The 21,313-nt window shown below is 43.1% G+C and overlaps 2 protein-coding genes across 6 annotated transcripts in view; one reads left to right on the forward strand and one right to left on the reverse strand.

The window, feature by feature from the left end:
• Positions 1–21,313, forward strand: part of VEPH1 (ventricular zone expressed PH domain containing 1) — a 98,396-nt gene that overhangs the window by 22,560 nt on the left and 54,523 nt on the right. For all 5 annotated transcript variants that reach the window (XM_074834373.1, XM_074834375.1, XM_074834376.1 and 2 more), the window contains 3 exons: positions 1,870–2,044; positions 15,591–15,757; positions 17,285–17,494. In XM_074834373.1, the coding sequence (XP_074690474.1) occupies positions 1,870–2,044; positions 15,591–15,757; positions 17,285–17,494 (552 nt within the window). The remainder of the gene's footprint in view (positions 1–1,869; positions 2,045–15,590; positions 15,758–17,284; positions 17,495–21,313) is intronic.
• Positions 5,771–10,957, reverse strand: PTX3 (pentraxin 3). The gene is made up of 3 exons (XM_074834377.1): positions 10,730–10,957; positions 9,798–10,331; positions 5,771–7,053 (listed from the first exon to the last, which is right to left on the reverse strand). Exons 1-3 carry the CDS (start codon positions 10,875–10,877, stop codon positions 6,440–6,442), a joined length of 1,296 nt encoding a protein of 431 aa, XP_074690478.1. The 5' UTR covers positions 10,878–10,957; the 3' UTR covers positions 5,771–6,439.

Below are 21,313 nucleotides of genomic sequence, written 5' to 3' on the forward strand. Positions count from 1 at the left end.
TTTTAACGCATAGTCAGAGGGCCAAACCTTATCTTCCCATTCTTTCTGCATGGAGTCCTAGAGTATAATTTGGAGGCAGAATTTGGCTCCCACTCAGTAGTGCCTCTCAGCCAAATATAATGAGGCATTATGTAGATTTAAACATGCTGCTGCATAAAGCTCTATTCATTTTAAGAGCTTTTCTCATTAAAGACGCAATTTTTGGCCATATGGCAGTTGCCACGATAAGCTGTCTTGACACCCAGGAGTTGCTGCGGGCGCTTCTTCCTTAGGGGCTGGCAGAAAGGGACTGTCCTGAAGTGGCTGCAGCGCTCCTCTGCTTGGCAGGTCTCTGTTGCAAGGAAAAAAATCCTCATAGCCACTTAAACTTGGCTCTTTTGTGTTCGTTGAGTAGCATAATGCAGCCTTAATTAGGGTCGGTCCTGCTCTCTGTTACTGCTAGTAGAGGCAGAGCTGGCCTGGGAGGCAACGTAGCAGCGTATGTGGAATAACAGATTTGTTTTTTCTTGGGGCTAAATTTATTTTTTCAACGCTGCTCCAGAATGAGCATGTGTTAAGTCTGGACTGCCTGCCTTAGTACTATTTTGTTGTTTTCTGAAACATCTGTGTTTCAGTGGTTGCCTGTGATTTCAGGTGCTAATTAAATATAATCACATTGCAGGATTATTTTCAAAAACGATGTCCAGTTTCAAAGAGATGCTCAAAACTTGGTGAAGAGGAGAGAAAATCACTGATTAAGGACGTTCCAGAGAGAATGTAGGTCCTCAGTTACACATAAACATATCCTACTAGTTTCAAGGGCAGTTATGTATGGGAACTTAAGGGGCCATAGATGTGTATAGTCAGTGCATGCAATTTCTGTATAGAAATATTTGCAGAAAACCTTTTCTGACCTTAGTGTCAAAATCTAAGTGGATGTGCAGATACCCCTGAGATTGCTGCAGCTCAGTGCCATTTTGAAAACAGGAGTTAGCGGTCCTGAAAAAGTTTTGTTGACCCAAAAGCTTTTGTGTTCAGAGAAGTTGGCTGGAGTTTAGAGAAGGAAAACTTAATTATTACAGGACAATTGATGATTAATACTAAAGCTATTGCCCTGTGAGCAAGTCTCCCAATATGCTGACTCTCATGTACCAGTTTACCTTTGATTTAGTCCCAGTGGCTTAGCCTGAAATCCTGTTCAGGAAACCAAGGAGTCCTTTCTTCATGTGGTTTCTGCTAGCATGAAGATAGGCCAAATCTCAGCGTAGTTTAGGTGAGGGAAGCTCTGACTTGTGCTGGGGAAAGATTTATCCAGCCTTGAAATTGTTTCCCTGAGCCTTGACTGTGCCTGCACACCGGGCTGCCCTGCTTGGGGCTGGGCATTGGTGTGGGGCAGGTTAACTGTGACGCCGGAGCAGAAGGCAGCCACACACCCTTACTGCAGAGAGCAACATTTCCCAGCAACTAAGCAACGTTTCCCAGCTCCAAGGTGTTTCCTACGCTTTGGGATGAAAACTACCTACTCTGTGTGGATGATGGATACAGCTTCTGCTGTCAGAGAGCACCAAACACAAAATGTCTTGTTAAAAATGTGACAGCAGTTAACATTTAACTAGTGCACTTCGTATCATGTTTTTTTCCTCCTCTTGCAGAAGACAAAAATAGGTGCGTTATTGGCATCTCCTGGTGCAGTGGTTTTAAATTTCTTTACTTGCTCTTTCTTTGAAGTCTGCCTTCAGTGGTGTTACCAAAACATAACCTTTCTTGACATTTTTTTCTTTTTTCCCCCTGTTGTTTTGATTTTTATTTTTCTATTCTGATCAGCATGAGGCTTATTTTAATCATTTTTTTCAGCTGCTTATTTTTCAATGCTCGTTTGTGTTTTTACAGAATTACAATCAACCTCCAGTAATGGCCTTAGCTGTTCCAGTAGCAGTGAAATTTCTTCAGAGGGGCAATAAGGAACTCTGCAGAAATATGTCAAGCTATCTCTCCTTGGCTGCAATCGCTAAAGCAGATCTGCTGGCTGATCACACAGACACCATTGTCAGAAGTGTCCTTCAAGGTATGAACGCACTGAGATTTTGGATTTCGTCCTGCAGTGTGCCCACTGTTAGATTAGTGAGGCTGTATTAGGCATAGAACCAAACAAGTTATACATAAAAACATGTGTGAGGCGTGGATGTGGAAAGCGGACATATGGACATATCTAGATATGATGTGATAAAACACGGTAGACGCAATCTAACACCAGACTATATCAAGAATAGGTGAATTTACTGAGCCTTGTTGACTATGGAAGTGTCATTATAGATTGGATGACCCGCAGGGCAGGAAATACATCTGTACTTGTTAGTATACCCTACTAATGGACTTCAAACGGTAAGCCCTGATATGAGACACTAGTTACTGGGCTCTTATCGTTTCTATTAGTGTCTTTGGCAATACTCCAAAATATAAATGGGGATGAAATGAATCCCATTCTGTGGCAAAATAGTCAGATGTAAGCTATAAAACCTTTGTAGTGGTTCTTTAATTTTGCTTACATTATTAGCTTTACATGGAATATTGTTGCTAACCTCTGTACACTTTCCTTTTGTGGTTTAAAAAGCCAAAATATTCATACCTCTACGCAAGGAAGTCTAATTTAGTTGAAGTAGTAAAGTTCAGTATTTGTTGCACTGTAGTGCCACTGCAGTAGTAAAATCAGTTTGTTTTTCTTTGAGTATGGGTAATAGCAATAAGTAATAATTGCTGTCTAATTATTCCAAGGACATTGTTATGAAGATGTTAAGCCCTCAAATTAAGTGTGTGCATTCTGTATTTACTTAAAAATATAAATGGAGTCTGTTGTGGAGGGATAGCTAAGCTAGAAAGTAATTTTGTCCTTAAGACATCATGATAGAGTTTGCATATTTCTGTCCACTTTGTTTAAGGATAAATGTGTGATAAACATAATAAATATGTAGGAGCTGTGTGATAATACTAATTGAGTAGAGTCCAAGAACAGAATATTGCTAACAGCTTACAAAGCCAGATGGATAATTCTTTTAAGGCTTGTGACATTAGTATTTATGTCTTAATTTTGTGCATTACCACTTGTAACTCAGTGCTATTAATAGAAAGAAATAGAGCAAAACAGGTTTTATGGTATAGTCTTAGGTTTGGGAAAAGTGATACCTACGGCTGAAGGTTTCATCATGCCTGCTCGTTTTTGTGTATTTATGTTATTCTACCAGCAGATGTTGCTGTGGACATCAGGTTTGGAAATTCCAGACTGGAAGAGGGCACTCTGAATAGGCAAAGTGCTTTGTTTTGCATAGTGGCTTAAATGCACTGTATGTAACTTATATTTAGGGCGTGAAAAGGTTGGTTTGCTGCAGACTAAGAACCGCGCTTAAAGACTGTTTGCTGAAGGGAGAAGGGAAGCAGGAGGGTAAGCTGCTCGGGGTGAATTTACCAAGCAGCGTGGAGACAAAGGGCCTTGTTTGGGTGCTGTGCAGACAGGGCTCAGCCTAATGGCACCAGGGAGACTGATAGTAGACTTTGGCCCATTGCCTGCGACTGGATTTTTTTGATTACTTGGGGCAACTGTTTGGCTGCATAATCAGTTTCTTATCTTATTAGCTACAAAAGAGCTCTTTAGAAAGAGTGTTTAACTACTCTGTTCCAGTTTGTGTGAACTCAGCTTCTAAACATGCAAATGTCTCACCGTGCCCGCGATGCTGACAGGCCCTGTGCTGACACCTTCCATCAGCATAAGGGCTCGGGCAGATTTATTCCTGTTTCCAGGGCACAGCAGCAAAACTACCCTGCAGTCATTGCTGCAATCTGAGCATCCCACGGCTGCTCCACCTTCCAGAGCTGCTCAGGCAAGGGATGTGGATGTTGCATTCAGCAGAGGCTTGTTTGAGAGCAGAACTGGGCTCAGCAACGTACTCCAGGCACGTGCGCCTTGTGCTTGCACCTTCAGTTTTACGTTTGCAGTGCAAGAGCAGGGTCGCGGTGGCTTTTCCGTACTTGGAGCCCAAACTCCCCCAAAATACTATTGACTTAGTGTTTCCAAACAGGCAAAGTAACTGTTGACAAAGAAAAACATAGTTAAGCTAGGAGGGAAAGAGAAGCTGATGGAGGTGACTTGTGGTGCTGGGCAGGAGGGGACTAGACTGTGGGAAAGGTTTGCTAGTCCACAGACATGATAAAAGAAGAGCAAAGCAGTTGGAAAGCAGAGAGTTTTCCAGCTGAGTCAGTGAGAATGAAAGGACTGGCTTAGCATTTGGTCATCTGCCAAACCAGAACAGAGATAGGAAGAGGCTACTTCCAAGACAAAGCATTTCAGGTATGAGGTGCAGTAAGAAAAGTAGCCGGGAAGGACTTCTGGTAATCTTTTTAAGGATTTTGCTTTTTCTGCTGCGTTTCGTGAGCATTTGTTTTCATTTAATGGAGGGCACTCTATGGTAAGAGGATTTGAGAGCGGTTTTGCCCTTGCACGATGGTGGGACCTCAAGTGTTTTTCGTAACTCTGAAGATCTGTTTTCTGGCTGACAGCGGAGGAATGGAGGTAATCTTTCATTGTTCTGTAATTAAGGTTATTTCCAGATATTATTTAGTAAGGGATTTTTGTCATGCTTACTACTAAGCATTTAAAATTTAGATACGTTTTTATTACAGGGTAATAGGAGAAATTTCAGCAATCAGAGCAGGGTTGGTTTTTTTTTTTTACTTTAAACAGCATTGCCAAAACTCTGGAGCAGGTCATATAACTCTAGTTATGAAGCAGAACCCCCTTGAATGGCATAATAAAGTGGAAATTACCTTGTCATAGCTTTTTCTTACTACTTTTGTGTCGTGGGAGGAAGGATCTGGTAGCTGTGTCAAATTCAGGAATAAGCATAGCAGCAACATGGCAAGGAACTTTTCAAAGTGCGTTCTTAGGACATCTGTAGAGAATGAGAAAGAGAAACATGTGAATAGGGCAGAAGAGGGTGGGCTGCTTCCAGTGGAAATAAGAATTGCTTTGAATAAGACATTCTCCTTTAACTTGTTCAGAGGCTTCAACAGGTAGTGAATAATTGTTCTTATCATAAATGGTTACATATCCAGCGAGTAACTATTCATCATTGTCTACTCATGCTTGGTTTTCTACACGCAGATCACCACCAGTGTCTTGGCTCTCTGCATCTGCTTCTTATGCACTGTAGCCAGCCCTATGTTTTTATTGGAATTTGGATAAGTTTGTGAATGTGAGAGAACAAAGCTGCTGCCACTGAATATTCATCAATTCTGCCTTGTACAAAACTCCTATTGTCATCAAACTAGTTGGTTACTTTGGATATAAGCATATCTCAAAAATGCCTATGTCCTTCTCAGAGGGCCAGTATTATGGAGTACTGATTGATTTCTATTTGGGGATATCTCAGAACCAATCCTTCCCGCAGCTTCTGAGGGCCGTGCTAGCACAGCCTCGGGCCAAGGCACGTCTGTCAGTATGTCAAAGCATCTCTTCTGTACAAGCGACCGTGTCTGTGTGGGAGAACTCCTAGAATGGCAGATCCTTGCACGTGGCAGCATTCACAAGGGGGACTGCAGTCATGACAGGCCTTGAAACCTGGCTAATGCTTGGATTTTGGTCCTCAGAGGGTCTCTCCATCTGTACGAGATGTTGCTATTTACGTTCTCTTTCTATCAGCAGCTAAACCTGCATGGTTCAAAACATGGAAAAATTCCCAACTGGTATTTACTTTCAGAGTTTCTATTCATAAGAAGTGTGGGAAGTTTTAGTTTAGTAAAGTATCTTTATTTACAGAACAACTTTACAAAAATAATTTCAATAAAATTATTACAAAGTCAATTTACAATATAATACAGCTGTGTTTTCTCCAAATGTAACATCAGATTATGATGGGGGATATTACTTTTATATGTTAGGTCAATCCGTGGCGCAAATAATGCTTTAAACAAGGAGCTAGTTTTGTTATAGTCTACAAATTACTAACAACGATTAATAAACAACACATTTCTTGGTTTATGTGGCTCCTCTGTACAATTGACATCAGCGCTACAGAAGCCGATGACTGGAGGAGCCTGGCAGATGCGCAGCCTTACGTCCGCTCTGCAGAGACCGCTCAGCCGGGGCACCATTCGCCTCTGAAAAGTCCACAGTGGCACGCGCTTTTATACATCAGAAGGCACTGTGCTAGAGAGACAGCAGTCGTCTGACCTCGGGAACAGCTTTTCCAATATCACACCTTGATAAATTTGGGGGATTTTTTTCCGTGTTTTGCCAAAACAGCAGGCAGGGATCGAATCCCATCTCCACAGTACCTAATTTTGTAAACTTTCAATACTAATCTTCCTTGGGAATTTGAGACACACGGGCTCCTACAGCTCTGCTTGTACGTATTGGTGTTCAGCTCTTCATGAAATATGTTCTCTGCTTCAGAAACTGCCTTGGCAGAATTTAAGAAACATACTGGGCTCCTCCGTACGGCAAAACTTCTGTGACTCCCCACCCGATGATGTTGCCCCTGATGCTGCACGCGCCTTCTCCGCTCTGCGCTGCTATCTCTTTGGCGCTGAGCACTCTGTCCCACATGTTAAAGCCAGTTAATTTTCCAGAGAAGGCTAAAGCTTCATCAAATCCCCCTCCAATGCAGCAGCCGTTCTTTTCTTGACCAATCTGCAAAATCCCTCCGTCTGGAACGGTGTGAGCATCGGCAACGTCCACAGCGGTGGCTGCGAGCTCTCCCTTCACCCACAGGGACGCGGAGCCGTTCTCCGAGCTCCAGGCACCGCAGAGATGGATCCACTTCCCAGGAACAACTACATTTTTGACAGCTAACTTGTGCTGGTCACCACCAACAACAAGCACTGCAGACTCCCGGCTGAGATAAAGCTGGATTTCATACGGATTTAACTTGGTTCCATAGGAGAAGACAATAGTTTTGTCCAAAGCCTCAGTCACCTTGATCCAGATACAAGCAGTAAAGGAGTGAAGGGTCATTCCAGCAGTTGGGTGAACGCTCCCAAATATCTTTTTCGAACGCATGGGGAATAGAATTGCTGTTTCACACCCTGAAAAAGTTAGAACGATGGTTAAGTAAATAAAAACTAGTCTATTTGTACATGGACAGTCAGGACCCTTGACATACACTCCCTTCTGGGCTTCTTAAAGGAGTCCCCTCTCTTTCATTTAGGCCTTGTTTCAGCCTTTGTGTTCTTTTTCAGTATGGAGTGATGTAAGCAGCAACGTTACGGTGCAAGGATGGGCTCAGTGATGTGTGAAAGGGCAGGTTTAGATACCGTGTCATCCCTGGGTTAGCAGCGTGAGGCTGCGGCTGTGTCACCAGTTACTTGGTGTCCTGTGGTTGTCCCCTGGACAACTGGGCAGCAGAGAAGGGGACAGGGGCTACTGAAAATCAGGCCCAGGGGGTGTTGGCAGAAGCATGCTGAGATGTGTTGATTTATTTATTATGACTCCCTTTTCCAATCCTGCCTTTAGGGCTGTTGGTCAGAAACTTTCATGCGCACTGGTTAAGCAGGGGAAACGTAGCAAACAACTGATATTTTTAAAACAGTTCACCTCTCATCTCCAATTAATATGTTGATAATAGAAATTAGATTAGTTAAAACCACTATCAGAAATTTGTGAAACTTGGAAAAGTAAGTGGTGATCACTAAAGCCAAGCCATTTTTGGTATTCTATGTGCTGTTCCCTATTTGTATAACTTAATATTCTAGGTGACACGGGGGGGAAAAGCAGCCCCTTTCTACAATTAAGCCGGTTCACTTCCTGTTTAAACAAGGTAGAGGATCTAAAATGCCTAAAATACATGTGGAAACTTCTGCTCTAGTGAATGAAGGACTCTTTGTGCCCTCCAGGATTGCACTGCTGTGTTATTTCATCGACTGCTTCCTTTCAGCTTTGAGCACATCTACATTTCTTCATTGGCCCTTCTGAGGAGGGGCAGGGTCACTGAGCAACTGTTGGGGATACTCCTTAAAATGCTACTTAGGAACGCTGTTGTGAAAAAGCCTTCAATTAGCAAGCTTTCAGGCTTTATTATCAAGGCCTAAACAAAATTAAAACCAGCACTGAAGAACAAAAAGTGTGATTAGAAAATCCCTCAAGAGTATGGCTGGCAGTAATTCAAGATGTGAGAAATTAAAGTCAGTTGCTAAAAATTTGCTTGAAAAAAAATTACAGAGAGAGACTCTGCAAGTACTTAAAATGAATCCTTTAAATTGAAAAATAAGAACATTTTTTATAAAACCACGTAGGAGCCAGTGGAAATAATCTGGATTTCCACTGGTGAGACTGAGATCTTTAATGCTGATCAAGTTTTTTACTCTCACCTAGTGCAGAGTAACTGACTGCGAGGCTGGCTGCTTTACAGGAGAGAGATAAAGAATGAGATCATGCTTTCTGGAAGGCAAGGCTCTCTGTGTCTGGGGAAAAAAGGAGCATGCTGTAAGATCTACTCCCAGTACACAAAAGTTACTAAAGTGTGATGATAAAGGAGTAAAAGCAATTTACTTATAAAGCTGAATCCATGCCCTACATGAAAGGATGGATGAGATTGTGAAACGCTTTGATGTAAACTATTGTTATGTTGTGTTTGTATTGTAACAGGCTTGTGTAAGCTGTTGCCTTTGCTTTAGGAGTTACAACAAGCTCTGCTTCTTCCTCACCTGTGTAAGAGCTCACACTGGTGGTGCTGCTACAGGTCGTGGGCAAGGCTGGTGTAACTGCACCCCTAACTTCCTATTCGCACACGCCCGCAGGATTCTGCGAGCATGGATTTCTGTGGGGTTTTTGAGCTGCAGTAACTTAGATTTGTGGAAAATACAGTCGTTAAAGACATGTCAACGTTTAGGAGGTGTTAGTGACATTTAGTCACGTTTAATGATAGCTGTCTGGTAGGCAGAGTTATATTCCGCGTAGTTACATTGTGCATGTAGCAGTTCTGCACCCACACTTTAAATAGATGGGGGTCTGCTCTGCCATACCCACGCTGTTGTAGCTGCTTTTTGGGTGTCGTATTACAGAGCACAGAAAAACTGACATGGAATTTGAGATAGGAGCTCGTCTTTCTATGGCCATCTCTCTTGTTGACCAATACAAATGTTTTGGAATCGAGGGAAAAAAACCCACCACCGCAGTGTTACTAATTTTTCCATGCTTGAAGAAATATTCTGTCCTGACAGTTGCATGCAGTGAACGTGCCTCCCTGCGGGAAGTGTGTTTAGCAGGCTGACATCAGCAGCGTGTCCTCAGATCTAGCTCTGCTCTTGGGCAGTGGGAGTTGGGGAGGAGACAGCGTTTGGTTTAGGAAGAGGAAGGAGCGGGTACATGCATGGAGAGAACAGGAGAGCTCAGTGACTAGTGCGTAGGAGTTAGCAGCTGGGAAGGTAAAAGGTGAGAGAACATAATTTTTATGCTTCCTGCTCTCTGGCAACCGTTTAATCTGCAGAAGGTGGGATGCTAGCTGGATTTGCCCTGCATAAGGACTTTGATTAAACCCTTCTTTGATCCCACATTTGAAAAACTCAGTGCCTCTTTTTCGAGAACGGTTAATGGGTTTCCTCCCTGTATGTACAGAATCATCCAGGTTGGAAAAGAGCTTGAAGATCATCTAGTCCAACCATTAACCTTACACTGACTGTTCAGAGACTGCTCAAAGCTGCTGTGCTGTTCCTAAGATTGCTTTGGGGTTGTACGCAGAGGAAGGCGCTTAGGAGGGGTGTTTATAGGAGCTCTGTCAGGACAGGCCCACCAAAGAGAGCTCTCCAGAAAAGCACAGCGCATGTGGACTTACCTGCTGGCAGTAAGTGCTGAGCTGCCCATGTCTGCGATGCCTTCAGTTCAGCTCTGGTTTGCTGTAGCTCTTTCCACAGAGAGTTCAAAATGAGGTTGTCTCCTCTGGTGGGACTGAATTTATCCTGCTGAAAAGCTGTTTCCTGAGCCTCCACCTCGGACCTCCTCAGCCAAGCGCTCTCCAGCCGCCCGAGCCTGCTGGACACGTTGTGGCTCAGCAGGAGAACGTGCTCGAGAACCTTTCCTTGCTCAGATTCCTGAAGCCTCTTGGCTTCTTCAGCTTGGTCACTGCTCCTCACAAGCGCCTGCTCTACCTGTGACACGACGCGGGAGGTGACTTTCTCGACCGTGGCAGCGAAGGTGCCTGTGAGGCTGGTGGTGAGCTGGCTCAGCTCTGCTTTCAGGGTCTGCAGGTCCACCTTCAGGACCTCATCCATCGCCTGCAGCATCATGTTCTCTTTCATCTGTGAGTTCTCGAGCATGATGAAGAGCTTGTCCCACTCAGTGTGCTCTCGTTGGCAGTCGGACAAAACAGCTGGAATGGAAGAGACAGATGTTGCTATTCCTTTGTACTTACATTTTTAAACAGGAGTATTTGACAAAATCTGGCTCTGTGCAAGGCTTATGTGCTCCAGACTGTCAGTGTGTTTCCTTCTATATCAAAACAGAAAAGTAGTGTGCGTTATAGCAATTCTGAAACTGTCATCGGCAGTCTTTTGCAGGAAAACTGAAAAATAAAGAGTATAAAGTAAATTCCAAGGCACACCATCCAATGCTCTAGCAATTGCCATACATAATAATCTACTGATACAAGCACATGCTGCTTCCTCTGGGGAAAAAAAAAAAAATGTTTATAATAATAACTGTTACAAGAGCTAGGCAACAAAGAATGCAATTCTGCCCTTAACACAAATTTAGTTTAAATCTACTTACTTTCCTCAGTACCAAGAACTGGACCTTCAATTTCATTATCCAGATTCACATACATTAGATCATAGTCCTCATCTTCCTCCAAAACAGAAACAGAAGCCCTGAAAACACAGAACAGCATAAGCAGAGAAAGTATTTCTTGGGGCCGCATTCTCGAGCTGCTTCCTGAAAATAGCTGGGCTGTCTGGAGCTAAAGTCAGAGTCAGCCTTCAGCAGAGACAAGAGTGCGAGCGAGACGCGGCGAGGAGCCCCTAATAAATGCTCCGAGCGCCTCGGCTTGAATGAATGAGCAGTGCTGGTGCCAGTGTTGTAATAAGAGCACTTCTGCCTGTTGGTTTTGGCTGAGAGGAGGAGGGGGCGTGCAGCTCGCTCGACTCCAGCCTTCCAGGTTTGCACTGGGGGGAGATGAACTGACTCACGGAGGGGAAGAAACAGGGAAAGCTGCTCTTGTGAGCTGCCGCTTCCCCTCCGAGAGCGGGTGGTTGTAACGTGCAGCGATGCGAGGGCGGGGGCTGCAATCACTTGGAGTTCGCTGCCTACAAGCATTGGCTTTGTGGGTTATTTTGTGTTATTTGTGGACAGGAAAGCCTTCTCTGCAAACCCCGTTTTGTAGTTGGTACGTGCAAGGGCTCTGGAGGGGATTGGTAGAAAAATAAACATACCTAGGGTTGGTCTGGATACATGTGGATGGTTTGACCTAAATATTGTAGCTTTTTTGCTGGTTATATATAAAAACTTCTATTATATACTAACAGTTTACTGCTTTAAGCAGTAAAGGAGAACTCACAAAGACAGCTTGTTAGGGTTTTGCTATTCTAGCCCTAATTACCAATAACAGCATCATAACTATGTGGATAATATGCTACCGCTAATATTTTGTTTCGGGAGCATGTAGAGTGGCAGCTGCATGATTAGAGTTGTTTCTGTTAACCTTGGAAAATAAAAAAAAAAATGAAACAAGGCACTCTTGGATTAGACATTAATCTAGCTCTAAGTATTATTGTTACTGGTGTTAATCTGCTTTAAATTCTGAAAGCTTATCACTTCAATGGGCCATTATTTCTGAGATGCATTGTTTAGGTGAGATAAGGGGTAATATGGTACAAATTAGATATTAGCTATGAAATATTCAGAGAATAGCAAAAAAACCCAACCCATAATCACATCTGACTTGCAATCTGTGTTCCCTTTCCATTTGAGTCTCTGCTTTAGCCCTTACCACTATATATAGGAGTGTGTGACAAGGGCCTTGGGCCCCTGTTCTCGCTCGTTCAGCCTCCGCCACCTGGGCCAGGAGCAGGAGGTGCAGCCACACGAGGCAGTTGAGACAGAATCCGTGGCCTCAACCATTTCCTCCTCCTGCAGCACGAACCAAGAGGCACTTCCCAGGTGTTGCCTTTTGACTGAGGAGGGAGGTAAAGCTGGAGGGTCCCCAGCCCGCTCCTGGCTCCTCCAGGCTTGTTCCCAGCACCCCAAGGCTACCTGATGCTCTGGGCGCTGCAGAAGACTGCTGAGAGCCCGGTGATGCTGCACCAGCTGCCTCCCGGCGCCCAGCCTTGCTTGGGCAAACCTGGGCTACCTGGGCGTTGGGCTTGCTGGCCACAGCACCCTGCAATTCCTAAGTGCCACACTGTCTCGCTGTTTTGCCCGATGTGTACAGGGGGTTCCTGCCACTGTGAAGCCTACAGCTGCTCTCCTGCAAACGCAAATAATAAGTAATAATGTCGAAGCGATGTATTAGAAACCTCAAAGGTTTGGTGAAGTAGAGGCAAAAGTTTTCGAGGAGGTATGTGCCTAACTTAAGTCATTCCGGGGAAAAAACTAGTCTTGATGCACAAGCTTTTATCTTTGAATACTCAATTTGGAGTGAATGTCAAAACACCACTGTATAGCGTTGAGAGCTCCTTCTGTCCACGTTAGTTTGCAGCATGCTACCAGGCTCTTTCTCTTTTTTTTTTTTTTTTTCTTCTTCCCCAGGCTCTCTGCTTCTGGGTTGGGCAGAGCAGAGACTGAGCACAAGGTGACCTTTGGTGCTCGTTATGTGTGCAGGGAGCGTGGCCAAAGCGTGCCCAGGGCATGGTCCTGGTTGGGGTTGCCCCGGCTGCGTCCTCCCTGCCTGTCTTGCAGCCAGCCGTGCAAAGCCATCGAGTGGCCCCAACTGTACATTAGTCTTTTCCTGACTTGCATAATTCCCAGTGTGTGGTCTGCTTGGAAAGGCTGAGAAAATCTAATCTGGAAAGTATTGGGGGTAAGGGTGGTAGAGGAAGGAAGAGAGAGAGAAGGTAATTAAGGAGTTGAGTATAATGTTTTTCCATTCTGGGAGAACAAACTTACTTTTTAGGCTCTTAGTTTAGACTGAGACAGATGAAGCAAGATGGAAGAAAGGAAATTACTTGGGAATGGGCACAATATCACCTCTGACTGTCTGAGCACTGAGAATCAAAAGGTTGGTGAGCTGCATGTGCGTAAATCCCTTAAAAACTGAAAAGACGTGACAAACAAATAGCAAGAGGTGCTCAGAGCTAGCTTGAAACATGAAAAGACAAGAAAATAGTGACTTGGGTTGTGCTTTATGACCTTTCTTAAGTTATATGAAGAACAGACACAAACTGCGGTATCTGCTTGGATTGTTTATGAGTTTGTAAACACAGGTTATTCAATTAAAAGCAATTCCATGTCAGTGAGGTCACTTAAATATCACTCCAGTGTGATGGGGTTGCTTCTAAATTGCCTTCGCTTTTCATTTCTCTTGGTTAGCAAATGTAAACCCAGCAATGTTTGCTGTGGGAAACTGCCCAAATTTGCATTTGTACAACGTATTTTTGTTCAGAGTTTTGTGGCTGCAATCCATCATGTTGTGTCGTGACAAATAGTATCACTCCTCTAATACATCTGATACTTTAAACGCTTGTTTTCTCAGATTGAATAATTAGTCTTACTCTCCAGATACCTTCCTATCTGTGACATCCCAGCTTAGGCAATAGCATGCCTCAGGTTCAGGGCTGGTTTTCCTTGTTTAAAGCTGCTCGTTTTTGTTAGTTTCTGCTGAATTCCCTCCCTCTGCATTTTTACAGCTGAGATGAATTTTGCCTGTCCAGGAACATGGGAATTTCATCTTTTGCAATTGTTACCATTGCTGAAATTCAACTGGAGCTTAAGGGCTCTGTTCCATATGGGCAGAAAATTTCCAGTGGAAGCTAAACATGTGCACGTGCAAAGAAAGGACTTATTTCTGTAAGCACTAAACTATCTGGAGAAGAAAATAAGTTTTAGTGTATTCAGTTACAAAATTTTTCAATTTGGAACTCAGATGTGACTCTAGAAAAGTTCAATAAATACATCTTCTCACCATTTTGGTTCTAACTCTGGGTGAGTTGGTGCTTTGCATGAATCCCATTGTATGATAGTGACAAAAGTGACACGTTTTTACACATCGACTTGTAACATTAGGAGGATATTTGCACGAAAAATTTGGCTAGAAAATGGCTGGAACTGAACAGCTTGTGAATTTGTTTAGAGTAATTCCTCAGCAAATATCTTTCCTTTGCAGCTGGCCTTTGTGCTTTATATATAGAAAACAAGACAGAAATTTGCCACATCCATGGGACTAGAGGCGGGGTCTGAACCTTGTCTTTAGCGCTGCAGAGGTTGTACGGAGGGCTCAGAGCTGCCTTCGAGGAGAAGCCAATGATTCTTCAGGCAGAATAAATGCTTCAGGGTAGGATGCAGAAGTGTGGCTGGCTGAAGTGTGGAGGCACTCCTCCGAAGCAGAAGGACCCCTTAGGGATCATTACAAGCTGCTCGACTAAAAGTTGTCTGAACCTGCGATGAATTAGACGTGAGTTACTTGGCTCAGAGGTGACGTTGCGAGGCCTAACAGTGTCTCGGGGTGTGTTTTCTGTATCTGGCAAGAGCACGATGTCGTCCAGGCTGAACCCATCTATCCTTTTTCTACCAGCCATGAAGTGACCTGCTTATCTTCCAAAATTACGCAGCTCAGATTTAGATTGGAGAAAAAGCAGCAGGCCAGAGAGCTAGTTCCTATTGGAAACCAAATCCAAAGAGACCTTAAGGACTTTCAAGGGTTTACAAAAAGGAGCCACACTACATTGCAATAGGCAGATGTTTTCCATATGTTGTTCAAGTGAAACTTAAATATATTGAGGCAGGCATGTACAGCAACGTGAAGTTATATATTTTGGTATGAGCCTGGGCTTCAAATTGAATTATGCGCAGACATCTTAAGAAAACGTGTGAGAGAGGGTTTTGCATATCTTTGTCTGTCTGCAGTTGACTCTCTCTGGCTCCTTTCTATTCCTGGAAATGGCATCCTTAACTATTTATGTTCAAATTTACTGTCATGCATATTTAGTTCTCTTAATAACCAGCTATTTTTTCCACATGCTGCTTATTTAATTTGAAAGTCTGAATCTCGACAAAGGGATTATAGCTTTTATGTCTTTTCTAGCCTTCTTTCTTTCTTTCTTTCTTTTTTAATTAATTTAAATCGCAGTTAGTTTGGTCTAGGATTTAACAGAGTATCATTCTAATCTGAAAGCTCGTTAAGCAAACTTCTCATGATATTGTACTTGAGAATGAAAATGATAATTAATAGGATTTTTTTTTTTTTTTTACACCTACATCATTATACCTGCAATGATTAATTCTCTTTAGGCTATTTATTGGGCTTCTTGGTCCAGTATATATTTTTCTACAGTGTGTTTTATGCCTCCCTGGTTTTGTACTGATGACTCTTAAATAAAACTGGTGTCTCCAGGTGTGTGCTGATTTTTCTAGGGCTCTCTCCAGCTTGAGGGTACGGCCACGCATCAAGTCACTGCCCTCTCATTTCCTCTGTTCTCAGGGAACTCGCTGCTGCTGCGTGTCCTGCCTGCTCTGTACGAGAAGCGACCGCAGCCAATAAACCTCCACCTGAGAGAGCTGGTGGCACTGATGGCTCAGCTGGATCAAGCCGAACACCACCACCTCCTCAGGCTCCTCCAGATCGTGGCTAGGAAGAAAGAACTGGGGGTAAAACTGTTTGGAAGATCTTACTGCTAAATGCTGCACCTCCTTTTGGAGGAGTTTATTTGTTTCAGATGACTTGGCAAGGTCTGCCTGCTAGCTGCTCTCCCAACAGTGAGGAGTCCCATAACATGCATGACAGTGCTTTCCTATGCTAATTCCCCGTGAATTCTTTCATTCCATTCCAAATTCTCCATCTAATCATAAAGAGAGCATAACAATGACTCTGCTGGACCAAAAAGTTTGTGTTAAACCAGAACTGTTTTCAACTTTTTTTGGCTCTTGCTCTGTCAGCTGAGTATGAATTCCCATAGCTATGGTTCCGTTAGAACATATGAACTGTGTTAAATTACATATTAAGGAAAATCAAAATGAGTTAGGAATTAATTAGGAGTGAGCTGGAGATTAATTAAGGCAAGACATATCATGCTTTGGAAACTGCGTGTCATTGGCAGCACGCAGCACAGTAGAACAAGGCACAAAACTACCTGCTTTGTGAATTCATGAAATTCATAGAATCTTTGGAAAAGAAGAATTAACAGTAGTTAGTACTGTTCCCCCAGGTAGCTGAGGAAGCTTTATCGTAGTACACAGTCCCAGATGAAATGCAGCTCCTTTTGGAAGCAAGGGACTTGTCAGCCAAGGGAGCTGGGGTGCACCACTGGCTATTGCAGGGCTCTACGCTGGAGCTGACACGTCTGAAGTTGTTTTGTATTCTCATTATTACTATTATTACCATTTATTCCTACTAACAATTTATTCAGCCACCCACCTGCAGTATTTTGCCAGAGCGATAGGTGTCAACTTGCTAAAACTGATAATCCTCAAAAAAATAACAGAAGAATGGGTCACCTTATGCCCCATTTCTGCCTTGAAATGTCTTTACACAGATGCAACAGTTTCACTGAATCAGAGGTGGGTGTGTGAGTGTGCACGTACGTGTGTTTATATGAAAAATAATCATTCAGTAGATGGTTGTATACACTGTATCCTGTTTGTAAGATGATTTTAAGGACTACACCCTCAGCCTCTTGAAAATTGTGTTTTTATAAGAAATGACATCTTGCCTACAGCATTTTTCTGTGCGATGAGGATTTGCCTCTTATTTTTTCCTTTGTTCCAGCTATTAACCTTGTCACGTTATTTAGTTTCCGGTAGAAACCAAAAATTTCTACTAGTACTTTACTGGATCATTGGGGGAGGCTAAGTCTTATCTTGTTTTAATCAATAAAGTACAGGACTGGCCCAGAGCAAGGGAAATATTTGGTGAGGGTTTTTTTGTCTTTTTTAACAATTGAGCATTTCCTTACTTATATATGCATAACTGCAATATTTTAGGGCTACAGCCTACCCTTATTCCATATGTTGAGCTGAACTTCGATTGACCTCAGCAATAGCTCTGTGCAAAGGTCAGCAAGGGTGGAAAACTGATTTTATTTTTATCACTCCAATGTACAGGACCTCTTTTGGTTATACGTGTTCACAACTGACAACTATATTCACGACTCGTTTCTGTCTGATTTTTTTTAATAGGTGCTGAAAGAGTGTATTCCATTTCTGTTTGGACACTTGAGAGACCCTAACCACAGTGACATTATTCTAAATATACTTACAGAAATATCCAGCTATGAACCGACAGCCTTAGCCACTTTTCTTCCAATGCTGAAAGAAATTGGTGAGAGTTTTCCAGGTTTGATTGGGCAAACAGCAAAGATCTTTGGAGCTGTTGGACATATTGATGAAGTAAGTTTAAAAACAAAAGAAGTGGGTTGGTTGGTTTTAGGGTTGGGTTGTTTTGATGTTTGGGTTGGGTTTTTTTTTCTAAATCTTGCATAAAGTAATACATCTAAGTATTCTTTTCTTCATGAGTAACCAGACTGCCCTACCCAGAACATACTCCTGCTCGTGAGACCACGATAGGTCTAGACTGTAATACCAGCGTGGCTAGGAGAGCAAGTACCACAAAAATCAGATGTGGTATTTTGGTGACTAGGACTGCCCTTCGATCTTCTAACCACGGAGCAGTCACGTAGTAAAGGGTCTCTGCAGAAATGGGGTTCAGGTTAATGGGAAAGAAGGAAACTTTCTAGAAGAGATTAATGAGTGTGAAAAAGAGAAATATTTAAATTCTCATAACTGTAAAGATAAATATAAAATTATTATTTACTGTGTATCTGGTCTGTGCACATATACGCTCTGTTTATACAAATTGTCTGTTTATGGAATGGTTAAAACTCCTATTTGATAAAAGCACATAATCGTCATGATCCCAGGGGCTTAGCTAAGTTAGGTTGCCGTGTACCTATATGTGAAATGAAAGGCAGAGAAAAAGAAAAACATACTTTGCACACCCTTTGTATGATATCATATTTTAGATGCATTTAGCCTTCAGGAATGTTGTAATCATGCAGTGAAATATGAACTTTCTCGTATAGTGTAATGCAGATTTTTTTGGCTTTGTAGCCATAGTTAATTGGATACTTCAGACAAATGTCTTTATAATGAAAACACTCGGTGGTGATGCTGGGCTTAAGCCTCACCACATCTTGGTTCAGGATCTGACCCAATGGGAACATTATGCCTAGAAAGGATTTACAGTGACAAACTCCTAAAAAGTTATGGGAGTTTCATGGCAGCGTAATGACTTCGCACTGAAGTTTTTGCTTTAGTCATAACTGTGCGGTCTGGATGCAGGAGCGATGTTCACCTAATCCAGGTGACATGACCAGACTCAAACACACTGTGTATACAAAAACCATCAGGCAGCTCCCAGAGCCCTCTGTCCTCCCTAAAATACCACCTCTGATGGGCAGCCCAAGAGCCCAGCAGCGAGGGATGCTGCTTATGAAGGTCCCGTGTTAGCCCTGTCCTGCTGGGACTGGGAGATGCCTTAGACCCCAACGAGACCCGTTTTACCCTGCTGCTATCCCCCGCTCCTAAAAATACACCCTAGAGGAGATTACCACCACGAGCTTGTAAACTACCTGATTGCTTGCGTGTCCTGAGGCCACCCAACTGGTTACTTATGACACATCATGATTTCTAATGAGATTTTATTTTCATTCCCAGGTATGAGTTTATGTGTCTTTCACCACTGTTAATAGACATTTTCCTTCCACCTCAAATCACCATTCTGTAAAGGCAAAAATAATGTTCTGCTGAACTCAAAGAGTTTCTGCTAAATAATTCAAATTTTTATGGCTGGGACAAAACTCGATTATATAGCAGCAAATTAATGGTATGTAATAAATCTAACCATTTGCTGAAGTGTGGCACTGATGCTGTACAGTAACCTGGATAATTTATTTCAGCAAAGAGCTGAATCCCGCAGTTTCTGTGTCCTTTCAGTGATCCTTGAGGCAAAACTTGGACTAAGTCAACTGGAGTTTGCATAAAGGCTAGAGATTTCACTGTAGGTTTTGCCTTCCTGCATCAGACTTTTTGGTCATCCTCCTTCCAAACTGGCCTCCAGCGGAGTCAAAGGAGGAGGGGAGAAAAGTGGCATTGTTTGGCTGTGCGGGAGAAAATATTCCATGTATTTATCTTCTGCCTTAAGATGACTTCTGCCTTTTAGATACAGATAACGATGTGGTTTCATTAAGGATAGTGGTCATCATGGAGATGATGGATAGTGGAGATAGAATCTCCAGAGAAAGCAGTTTCTTTTGGCCCCTATCCAAAGTCAGTCCCTTAAATCTCCGGTGTGGGTGTTGTTGGGGGTCAGGCTCTGTGCCCGGTGCCACTGCTTGCTGGCAGCTCTCAGTGTGTTTGGGTAACGACTCGGCTCGATGATGAAGGACCAGCGGTGCACCTCGAAGCATCTCGCCTACCCTCGTGTAGGCACATCGGGCAAACCCATCATAGGGCATCAGGGTGCGTTATGCTCAAGGTAAAGCAAGACACATGAAAAACGCAGGGAAGTTTAAGGGTAAATTTCCTTTGTGCAACCTTTTTAATAATTCAGAATTTTCTCAGTAATACTCTTAAATGAGACAGTTGCACTAATTTAACTGGATATTGTGGCATGGGGGAGCCTGGTGGGAGGCAGGGAGGAGCAGAGGGGCGGGGGGCGGCCCCTCTGCTCTCCCGGTCACTGGCACGGAGGGATGTTGTGCCACTCTTATGTCACTTGTTGCAATAAGGCCGATCCTTTCTCCTTTGGCATTTAGTTTTGAGTGTGTATTGGCTGGGCAACGGGTGTCTGATCACACAGGAAGACACTCCACTTGCTGTTTCTGCTGATCTTGAGCTTTATATTCATTTAAAATGCAATTTATCTCCTGAGAATCAAAACCAGATTTGGTTTGGCTTTGTAAATCTTATTTCTGGAGAGGGAGAAGCCAAAATCACATTGAAGACTGTGAGCAAATGAAGTTTGTTGTTCCCTCCTTGTTTACTTACATCACCCCAGCAAAGTTTACCTTTTTAAGAACTGCAGCTGACCACATTTAGTTCTGCTTTTACTACTTAAGAGTCAACATCTCCTAGAAGCTTTACAGGTTATAACTAGCTAATCCTCAAATGAGCACAGCTGGGATCAGAATTCAAGGATTTATTTCAGATTCTGTGTTTTAGCGTGTTGAACCGGCTCTTCCCATGGGAGTGTATCTGAGGCCCCTTTTCTGCTGCATTCTGCTGCTTAAAAGGGACTGAATTTATTTTGCCTTTTGTTGTTACTGTTTTATGCCAATACCAAGAATAAGCAAGGAACCAACTGGACATGTTGTATTTCATATATTGTTGGAAATTATAGACTACAGAAAGTTTACAAAGAAACGATTTGCAGAATGTTTTCTTCTTGTATTTGTTAATTGGTTGGTTTGTGCTGATACACATAGCTACCAAGCATTGCATGTGCAGCCTGAGCAAGCCTGCGTTGAATAATTAATCTCCAATCTCTCTTTTAGAAGTGTCAAACTGGCATTATGTCCTCTGTCATATGTCTTATTTTTCGAAGAAACTGCAAGCTGCTAACTTGGCAGCAGAGTGCATTCCAGCCCGCTCTGCCACCACGAGCGCTGCGTGTTTGCAGAGATGGCACGCTTGTCATCTGCTTGTACTGGGCTCTCTTCTGGTGACAGCCGGGAGACCTTTCACTAGATACTCAAAAACATTGATAAAAACAACACGCAAAGGATGGCAGAGGTGAACGTTCCAACATGAGATGAGTGGCTCCTCTCCTTGTTTTGCTTTCTAAAAAGATAAAAAGCATGAATACTTCTGGATTATGGAAGATCTGCCCTGATTGAAATATCTAAGTAGTTACCAGCAATCCGGTGACTTGATTTTGTTTCTGCAATCACCTTTAAGCTTTATCAGTCTGTGAGGCTCCTGACATCAATGCCAGGCTTGCACAGCACTGTCACCTGGCCACAGGTTACACACCCTGTGAAACCCCACCACTGGATCTGAAGGATCTGGATGTGCTTCTGGCAGTGCCACGCTGCCGGTTTGGTTCTTCCCTCTGGTATAAACAGTGCAGAAAGAGCCTTAAAATGTGCTTGGGTGGTGGCTGGGTGTTGCATCCTGGAGCTAAGGCTAGTCACCATTTTGGGGGCAAAA

The sequence above is a fragment of the Strix aluco genome, chromosome 9, assembly GCF_031877795.1.
Source record: "Strix aluco isolate bStrAlu1 chromosome 9, bStrAlu1.hap1, whole genome shotgun sequence".
Lineage (NCBI taxonomy): Eukaryota > Metazoa > Chordata > Aves > Strigiformes > Strigidae > Strix > Strix aluco.